At 41.9% G+C, this 10,536-nt stretch overlaps 2 protein-coding genes across 2 annotated transcripts; one reads left to right on the top strand and one right to left on the bottom strand.

Annotated features, from left to right (window-relative positions):
* Positions 1–277: 277 nt before the first annotated feature.
* On the top strand, positions 278–3,885 carry LOC310956655 (perlucin-like; the record flags this gene model as incomplete). The annotated part of the gene is made up of 9 exons (XM_083926966.1): positions 278–326; positions 942–971; positions 1,064–1,114; positions 2,280–2,351; positions 2,429–2,458; positions 2,709–2,800; positions 3,109–3,234; positions 3,382–3,490; positions 3,815–3,885. 9 exons carry the CDS (start codon positions 278–280, stop codon positions 3,883–3,885), a joined length of 630 nt encoding a protein of 209 aa, XP_083783092.1.
* A 3,345-nt stretch (positions 3,886–7,230) lies between these two features.
* LOC310956646 (ladderlectin-like) lies at positions 7,231–8,996 on the bottom strand (the record flags this gene model as incomplete). Its single annotated transcript, XM_083926955.1, has 5 exons — positions 7,231–7,304; positions 7,443–7,542; positions 8,526–8,651; positions 8,753–8,844; positions 8,948–8,996. 5 exons carry the CDS (start codon positions 8,994–8,996, stop codon positions 7,231–7,233), a joined length of 441 nt encoding a protein of 146 aa, XP_083783081.1.
* Between the last annotated feature and the right edge of the window lie 1,540 nt (positions 8,997–10,536).

Raw genomic sequence — 10,536 nt, 5'->3', positions numbered from 1 at the left:
CGTCATAGACTAAACATTAGCACGTTCTGCCATCCACACACCCACATGAACGTGACTCAGTGTGGTTCAGGTTTGTGTATATAAAGAGCAGGGGGACCTCCTCATCATCATTGCATCGCTCAGCTGATACCTGAATATCATCACCTCACCGTTACCTGACAGGTAAGACACCCGCTGCATTTCTTTTCATTCAGTGGAGCAGATGCTTCTGCTCTCCCTCTGTAGATTAATTGGCTGTTTTTTCTTCTCCACACAGAACAATCAGTTCATCATCACCATGAAGACTGTCCTGGTCCTCTCCATTCTCCTCTGTGCTGCATTTGCAGGTCAGATTTAACACAGACCATTTAGACAGAACACACAAACACACACACACACTGTGATCCATGTTCTTAGGAGTCAGTAAGAAACGTGCTTACAACGTGAAGTACCTCAGACTGGAAAGAGTAATGGACGTAGCTCCAGCAGGGGCGACTCCACTGGCTCCAAAAAGACGTTTATTTGCATAGAAGTCAATGAGAAAATGAGCTTACTCACTGGATTTATTTCCTCAGTAAACATTTTCCTAATGAGTTTAAGGTTTTTTGTAATACGTTAATGTTCATTTCATAAATTATGGCAAATAATATCTATTATATCATTTATAGCTGTGAAACTGTGAAATTGTGTTTGTGTTTTGTCAGTGTTATAGTTTTACCTTTGACCCTCTCACAGTGTGTTTTCACTTAATCAGAATCACACACACACACACACACACACACACACACACACACACACACACACACACACACACACACACTAATACACACACACACACACACACACACACACACACACACACACACACACACACACACACACACACACACACACACACACACACACAGTGAGAAGAGTAACTAGTGCACTAATGTTACTCACAGTGTTGTGTTTCTCTGCAGCTCCAGCTGAAGACAAAGAGAAGGTTCCAGGTCAGTACTGAAAGTCTTTGCTTTAATACACACAGACAGTACAACCTACACCTATCTAACACCAACATTACTGTCATGTGATTCATTCACAGAAGCAGAAGCAGCAGTGGAGGCCCTGAAGGAACAGATGGTTGCTGCACCTGGTTAGTGTCCTCTTTAAATCTCATGTTTTATTTAGCCTGCACTGTGACAGCCATGTGATAAAATGAACCAAACTAATGATCAAAATAGTTCTAGTCCACTCACATTCAAAGCTAGAATGAATAAGTTTAATCAGTAGGATCAAATTTTAAGTTCCGTTATTTTCTCTCACGGTCTATGGACTGTAGTTAAACACAGCTGTGATTTGACCTAAATGCTGACATAATCAGAATGACAGCGCTAACATGCTGCTGTTTAGCAGACCTATACCATGTTCACCTTTTAACATTAGTGTGTTACAGTATCATGCTTACATTATCTAATAAGCACTAACACAAAGTACAGCTGAGGCTGATGGGAATGGCATTTGTTTTGCAGGTCATCATAGCAACATCCACTCATACTGAGAGCTTGAATAAAAACAGAGCTTCTGAATACATTGATAAGGTTGTGCCTACTTTGAAGACAGGAAGTGTCTACCATTTCATTCCATTGGTGCAGCTTGAAATGCACTCTTTTTAGTTACAGAGTGTCTTTAGTTTTACTGCTCTGTCCTTCGAAACTGATCACACAAGCTGCTGTAAATACTGTTTGTTCACGTGTGTCCTTGGGTTCAAATCCAATACAACTATTTTACACAGAGAGGAAAGTCAGAACAATTCAAAATAATCGAAGTATCCACCGTGGAGTCACCCCATTGATTTGTGGACTATTGCCTTGAAACCAGGAGTTTGGCATTTGGTCGTCACTATCTTGGTATTTTTACTCTTAATGGGACCATAATTTACTAAATGAATATCATGCTGTATTGAAAAAGACTTGAAACTAGTGGTTGAGATCATAAACACATCTTTACTGAGGTTATAGAGGTAGGCTTATTTTCTCATTGACTTCAATACAATCAGACATTTTTGAGCCAGTGGAGTTGCACCCTGCTGGACATTAGAAGAAATACAGGTTTAAGGCACTTTTGCATTGGCTTTACTTTTCAGGTCCAGATGCTACGTACATTCAAATTTACAATCAAAGTCCAGATTTATAGAGCCACGAGCATGACCGTTGGTTTGAACTTTTGTCAGCTTATTGTGCTTTTTGTAGGTGTGACACACTGTAATGTCAAATACTCTAAAACTAAACTGAGGTCTGATGAAGCTGTTGATGTTTCAGAGTTTGAGGAAAAGATGATGAAAGATGAAGAAGTATTTGTGCCAGAAGATATTGTCCCTGTTGCCAGAAACGGTAATCAGAGAGAACACATGTATATTTATCCATTCATATCCACAATAATACTAATGATTGTGTTTCTGTTTGTGCAGCACCTGTGTCTGAGGAGACAGCCCCTGAATGTAAGCGCCACATCAATGTTTACATCTTTCTTTATGTTCCTTCATGAATGAGGTCGTCATGGCAACAACGACACCACTGAAAGAAGTGTCATGTAGAACTATGTATCCTAGTTTTTTTACTCCATTAACTATCCTCCAAAATATATCTGATACAAACAGACACGTGTTGGTGTCATCAGACCAGCTGTATAGAATATATAAAGTATATATTATTAGTGCTCCATGTTCTCCCTTTTCTGTGTGTCTGCAGCTCGTTTAGACATCTGTCCAGGAGGCTGGTACACCCATAACTCTCGCTGCTACAAGTTCGTCAGTTCTCCCATGAACTGGTACAGTGCTGAGGTACTGCTACTGTAACACTTCTATGTTGTTAAAACGTTGTAGCTTTGCTGTCATCTGATAGACGTTGTTATTAATTCAGTTAGCCTACTTTAAAACTTACCATCGACCCAAATGATGAATGCAACATGTTCCAACACGGTGCATGTGGATGGTGATGGTCGGTCAGTCAGTCTGCCAGCATCAGTCCATGAGCTTCACATCCAAGCTAAAGACAATTCCATTTGGAGGAAGAACATAAAGAAACTCAATAACAGAACTTTTAAGTTGTATCACCACAAAGATTCTTCTGTGCTTCCTCTGTCTGACAGGAGCACTGCAACAGCCTGGATGCCCAGCTGGCCTCGGCCACCAACCCCAGAGAGTACAGCTTCCTGCAGCAGATCACAGACAGGGCCGGGCACAGCATCGCATGGATGGGAGGCTTCAGCCTGCAGGTCTGGATTCATGAAGAAAGAGCACTTAGTTAGTCCAGATCAAGCCCCGGACCTGATCCAAAGGGGTTCTAGATATACACACGATGGATATGAGAGCCTGTTTGCCCTCTCCAACACTTCCTTACACTCATGCTCTTTGTCTCTTAGGGTCGGTGGATGTGGATTGGCCGTCAGGGTCTCTATTACACCAACTGGTACTCCACCCCCTCCTCCTCCTCCTCCAGCAGCTCCCCCTGCATGTACTTACGCGCCACCCGTAAGTCCACCTGTTAACTTTGGTTGGCTACATTAGCTAAATGTTTGACCGGTTTCTTATGTTATCTTCTCACAGGGAATATAACATGAAGAAAACGTAGCTATGTTAAAACAGTTGTGAGAGGTGTGAATGTTATGACTGGATTTTCGTCTTGGTATATTTATTTATATGTGTTGATCGGGGACAATGACTAGATCAGAGTGAATGCGACATTGACTTATTCTTCAGTGATATCACTGTGAACATTTGATGTATTATTTGTTCACTTAAAAATGGATAAAGTGTTAACATTGTTATTTTTTCTCTTTTTTAATCCCATTTCAGTTGGTTGGGGTAACACTGTGTGTACTTCTACTCAGCGCTTCATCTGCTCCAAGAGCCCTTTCAACTGTTAACATTGGTTCCAAACATCTGGGGCCTTGGGGCCGATTAATTGATTAATTTTTTTCTGTATAAAGCCAACTCGTGAACTTGTGTGTTACTGAATTATTTTCAATTGTGTATTCATCAAAGCATTATTAAGTGTTAAGTCAGTGTTGTGTAAAAGTCTTTCTGTTTGTGATTGTGGCTCGCTTCTTTTCCATAATAAAGAATTGTAAGAATGAAACAATGTGTGATCTTCCTTTAAGAGCTTGGTTGAAAAGTGATTGTTGATGTGCAGTTGTAGTCTGAAAATAAAGGGCATTCATCACAGAGTAACTTCAGTCAACAGCTCAGAAAGTGAAATTTAAAGCAGTCAAATAATGACAGCATTGATGCTATTGGATAAAGCTGTGAGGATGGTGCTATAACACCCCAATGAAAACCGAGATTTCAAATCTTAGAGTTCTGATTGAAACTGACCTACACAACACCGTTGTCAAGCCCAGGCAGGAATGAGGACTCAGATGCGGAGGTTTGCGGATCAAAACTGAATTTATTAACTTGACGACGAGAAATGTGGCACAGAACAAAGTACAAAATAAAGGCAAGGTCATCAGCCAGGAACCACCAATCACCAATGTTTCGCTCCTTTAATCCTGGAATGTCTCCTGGTGACGTAGCAATGACAGAAACGTCTGCCACCCCCTGCAGCTGATTGGTGTTCTCCCTGCGGCTGTGGTTTGGGTTAGTTGTTCGCTCCCCAGCACTTATTCTTCCTCCTTAACCAGAGCCAAACACTCCCTTTCTCAGGGCGTACTCACACTGTCCTTCCGCACCGCGACCAGGGCTTTAGGGTACTTGTCCCCCCTCCCTCTCCCCCCGCGCCCCAGCCCCGTTTGTACTCACACTGCCTGGGCCTCGGCCAATACTTCTTGCTGTCCATACGCCATCACGTCGTAACACGTCACACGCATTGATCGCGTGTGTGTGGGTTTGTTTACAAATCTTTTCACAGACCTCAGAGTTTTTGTGCGTCTGGTCCGACTGTTTTTGAATATTTTCATCCGACCAAATCTGCAGTAAACTCTCCACCTCCGCATCACATCAACGTGAACCTTTCACCGCCATTGTTGTTGTTGTTAAATGTCCGCGCATGGTCCGTCCTTCTATTTTCTATGTCCGAACAGGCGGACATAAAGCTCCCGCCGCAGGGCTCGTGCTCGTACATGTGCAAACGGCTCCGCTAAAGCCCACTTCTTTCATGAGGGGCCGTGGGCGGCCCGCTGGCCGCAGTTGTGCGCGGAACGGGTGCACTCACACTGCTTAAAGGTACTAGGCTTTAGCTGAAAAAACGGTTTTGGCCCCGGCCAGAAGGACAGTGTGAGTGCGCCCTCAGCCTCCTCTGCCAGCTCCTTGGTTGCCTTTTCAGGCTCCCTCCTGTCACTCCTGTGTATCTCAGAAGGTGTGTGGTTGACTGCCCTACATAGACTCGGCATACAACTTCCACTCGATAGATGGTGATCTTCATGCCAGCCATCTGGCACTCAGCAGCCAACTCTGAGTACTTGGCCTTTTTTCAAGCTCAATGAGGAGCAGGGATTTTGTCTTAGAGGACCGAGCCACTATGTCTGGGTGGAGCGATGTAGCAGCGATCTCGACCGAGAAGCGAAGCTGCCTGTCAAGGTCGATCCTCATGTTCCACTCCTGGTAAGGGGAGAACGGCCTAGGTGTTACTTTTGGCCTGGTGTCTCTTCTCCCCCCACCTTCCATGACGAAGCAGGTGGTGCCCCTCTGCTGGTTTGTTGCAGAGTTTTCAGCATACCTCGCTTCCAAACCACTGGTGAAGGTTCCGAGGACAGGGAAGCGTGTCATATGTTGCACGAATAAGGAAGCTGAGCCTTGCCTGGGGGATCTTCCAAAGATCTGTCCAACTGATGTTTCAGTTGACAAGCTTCCTTGTCGGCCCTGTGACACAGCCTTGATCTTATAGCGCTCTTCCTCCAACCTTGTCACCTCTGCAACCCCCATCTCCTTCCTCTCTTTGTGGTTGGCCTTAAACCAGAACCATGGTGCTTCTCCCCAACCTAGGCCTGACCTTCCTGTCTGGACTCTGCCGAAAATCTTTTGATGTTGCAGACGACTGATGGCTCTGTCGACCTCAGTTTGGGCATTCCACTTCCGGCCTGCCTTATATACATTTTTTGAGAATGATGATATTTCTCCAGTAGGATATTGGAAAAAGTTATGGACCTACATCAATCCATATGGAATGCCAAACATAAAAAAATCAGGCTCTTTCCACTACAGCTACCAAAAAGTGGCACTGGCCTGTACGGATTTCTTGGTGTGACATCAGTCTTTTCAGTTAGGACCAATCCTCTCCAGTTGCTTGGGAAGACCTTGAGGATGGACTAGTATACTGAAATAAACTCAAGATGTTCCTTTTTTAATGGTATAAACAATAATCTGTGCATGTTATGGTTTGGCCCTTTTCAAACACAATCCATAACTTTAGAATGGTTGAAATGTGGTTGAAATGTCAAGGTGGTAACTTTGAGCAGCCCCTGAGCATCCCCTTGTTGGGGAAATATTATGTCAGGGAATAAGTCATTTGAATCAGTATGTTCCTCAAAAGCAGTAATATATCTTGTGGATGTATTCAACTGGGGGTCTCATGACAAGACTGAGGGGGCTGATTCTTTTTACCAGGTGGTAAAAGTTTATGAATAATTAGGGGCGTGGCCTCTTGAGTGACAGCTAGCCTCTGGCCCTCACTTCTCCTCGGAGGTATACGTCAGCCAGATGAACGTATCTCCCTCCCCCCAACATCAAATACATGCCCTTTTTTGGTAAGACGAAATGAGGCGGTAGTGAATGGTGCATTAAAACAGATAGCCAGGATTTCATTTTTAGACACAAAAATGTATGACTTGAAACTTTGTATTCCACAATCATGTCTTGAGAACTAATTCAAAAATAACATCACATTGATGACCATCACTGGAAAATTGTTAAAGTAATTTATTGAACATTACTTTTATTCAATACATGCCCTCACCATAAACAAATACAAACAATAATATTTCAACTTGCCTCTGGGTAACAAATACATTCTATTTTAGCCTTTTTTTTCTATATATCGACAAAAGCTCACAAACACATTTTTTTATTCCTTAAAAGAGTCTATTACATTCCAAGGTGGTGTGAGGAAGAAATATCCCACCTGACTAATTCATTCGTGCTTATATTTGTGTTACAAATAGTGCGTATGTATGATTTTGTTCCAGTATGTATAAGCACATGTGACATGCAGTATTATAAAAAACAATCAGCAATTTAAGTTTAATCCGCAGAGTCAGCAGCACTCACACTGACCATTAGCAGTCTGACTTCACCTGACAGATGAATGGGAAGGGCATGTTGCAACCATGATTGGACCAGCCCTTGGACTCTACAAAAACAACGACATCATCAGCTATGGCAACAAAATGACATCAATCAAGCTTAATGGTAGAAATAGGCCTGATGTCTTCATGCTTTGCTATTTGTTCAAAACTAAAAAAAGGCTGTGTGACTTTTCTTTTCTTACCTTGAGAGTTGAGCTGTAGACACTGGTAATGATCAGTGGAGGCCGATGTTTCCCAGTTGTGATAGTTAAACACTGAGCCATCTTCCCATCTCCAGTCGCCCTGGAGGAAATCACATTACAGACCCATTCAGTATTTTTTTCAGTGTCTCATGTACACGTCTAGCTTAAAGGGTAATATTTTAACATGGATGACTTAAGAAACTGCATCAATTTTATTAAGATTGTTTCACTTTTCTACAATCACAATGTAATGCCAAAGGGATCATTTAGAAATTGCTAAAATCACATATCATAATCTGCAAAACTCATTTTTAAACAAAAACCTAATTCCTCGTGAATGGACCGAAAAGTCGCTGAGAGCTTAATTTAACACAATATGCACCAACTTTGTTAGACGTTAAATATATGGAGAATCTTTATTAAAAGCTATATTTTAAATGAAATAATACACCCATGGGTTGTTTTGAGGGGTACAGAATGAGAATATTGCTTTTCCATAAAAATATATTGAGTCTGAATAAATATCTTAAATTTTCTTTTGACAGGTTTAACAATGACTTTCTGTCCCGTTCTGTTTCCATGGTAGCAGTGAAGTGAAGGGGGCATGATTTGTCCCAGCCAGAGTCAATATAGGCCGAGTATTCACTCCATGGACTGAGAGAAAGGAGAGAAACGCCATTAAAACGCACGCCCAAATGGCTACGTTTCTCCATGATCGCTAAGATCACTTTCATCTGTACTGAGCTGTAACAGCTAATGCTAACAGCTAACAGTAACTGTCAGTCAAACTCCTCTAATCCTTGTTTTTATGGTGTGATTTGCTGGAGGGGATGGGTTCAAACAGGCTCAAACAGACTCTGGTCTCCTGTCCCCAGAACTGGCAACCCCACTGCTGGAATTATTTTTTGTTGTTGCAACTACGATCACGAGACACTAGATGGCAGCGTTCTGCCCGTTCTCCATATTCAACCTTTAATCTACTCCTATTTGAAGATTGGGTTAAGAGAAAAGGAAGAAGTTGCAGTCTAGAAATCATTCAGGATTCTGGATTTTTCAAATAAACTTTTTAATGTTTGAACAAACCTGGAAGAAGTAACCTCCAATCCAGGCGAAAGAGTGACCCCCAGTCTTGGCCACACGCTGGAGAAATGTATACTCCCAGATGTTGTGGACGGACGCTAGACTGCCTTCATAGCTAGCACAGTAGTTCTGCAGGAGGAGAGGAGAGAAGAGGAGAGGAGTGACATTCTAAGAAAGAGCCCAAAACTCTTAATTTTCTCTCCTTATGAATTGTAGGCCTTTTTAATTACCTCTGCATTTGTCCAGGTATCAGCATGGTTGGCTAAGTAGTAACATCTGCCACGGTAACTAAGCCATCCATCCAGGCAGAAACCAGAACGAACTGGAACAGTGAGAAAAGGACAGAAAATGGACAACGCTCTTTTTCTCTTCTCTCTCCAGCAGCTCATTTGTTACTGTGAAGATGTGTTGTGTGATTTTCTTACCTTGAGTTAGAGCAGCTGCTCTCTCAGCAGTAACACTGTCAGCATCCATCCCTTTAAAACAACAGAAGGTTTGCATGGTTAACTGATTTATGTATTGATTGTGTGAGATTCTGTACTTCTTATTTTCTCTTTAGACAAACTGATAAAGATAGAAAGTAAAACATTTTAAAGGGGATGTATAATAACTGATATATGAATGCATTATTAAAAAAGTTAAATTGGTGTCAGTTGATAGCCAAGGGGTTCTGAGATTACTTTTCAGCCAATACATTCTGCCTCTTTTGCCTGCAAGCAACTAAAGCATGCTCAAACGTGGTTGGTCAATACTACTAAAATCTTGCCCCATTGCCTACAGATTACATCTGCTTATAGACATTACATGTGTGCGTGTATTACTAAACTTAATAACATCAGACCAGACATCCTGTCTGCAAAGCTGCATTCTTAAACATACACGTCATTCCGCGGCTCATTTTCCGTACCAGTTCTTTTGGATTAAAATTAACTGGATGAAAGTTCTAAAAGTTTGATTTAAAGGCTCATTCTTGGCCTTGACTAGACCGAAATGTTCTTGGTTATCTTTGACTAAGGTAGAACTGAAATCTATGTATAGTCCACTAAACGTCAGTGAAAAGGTTGAGATTGTCGAAATATAACTACAACTAACTACAACTAACTTTTGAACCCAGCGTAAATAAAAAAAATAGCTGACAAAATGAGCAGTAGTCCCAAACTCCCTTTTAGCCCTCGTCCCAAAACCCATATTTTCATTATCACCGTCCTTCAAACAAGTTTCAATATATCATCTACATTTCACTATTTTCTATTGCTCCGTCCACACTGCAGGTCTTAATGCACAACTCTGGCCTATCTGTGTGAACAGCTCACGCTCCTAAGGGACCCGCATTCGCAGTTTATCGAATGACGTCACACCACGACAGTGTTTACGGAAGTGAACATGGCAACGGCAACTGGTTTTGTAGGACTTTAGGCTTAATGCTAAAAACAGTGAAGTCTAAAACTTGTGAAATACTAATCAGGTCTAAAATTTCACTCTCCCTCCACTGGCCGTCTGCTTCACTGCTGACCTCCATGTTTGCTTTTATTCTGTTCCTGGCTGCCACATGTGGCCCACTTTTTTTTCAATCAACTTTATACGTCATTGATTTACAAAACAGTGCAACATGGGTCAGAATGACGTCAAAGTCACATTAAATGTGACCTGACTGCATTAAAAAAAAATCAGATACGTATCCGATTCAGCAGCACATTTAAAAGTTGCCTGAAAAGCATGTCAGTTATGTGTCACATATGAGGGGAAAAATCCAATTCAGGTCACTGAATTATAAGTGTTGTATCTCACCTGGTGCAGCCCTGATGGACAGAGCAACAGAGAGGCTAACGCAGAGCATCAGGAGAATCTTCATGATGGAAGTTTATGGACGTCTGGAGGTGGAGGCTCACAGATCTGCAAAGGGAAAGCACTGACTAGGTAAGAGAAAAACATACAAACACACATAAAAATACAACACAAAAAGGCAACATTGAACCATGATGACTTACAGAGAGATCCAGCAGTCAGTTAAAGT

Source organism: Echiichthys vipera (assembly GCF_963691815.1).
Source record: "Echiichthys vipera genome assembly, chromosome: 2".
NCBI lineage: Eukaryota > Metazoa > Chordata > Actinopteri > Perciformes > Trachinidae > Echiichthys > Echiichthys vipera.
This window is presented reverse-complemented; position numbering and strand designations above follow the sequence as displayed.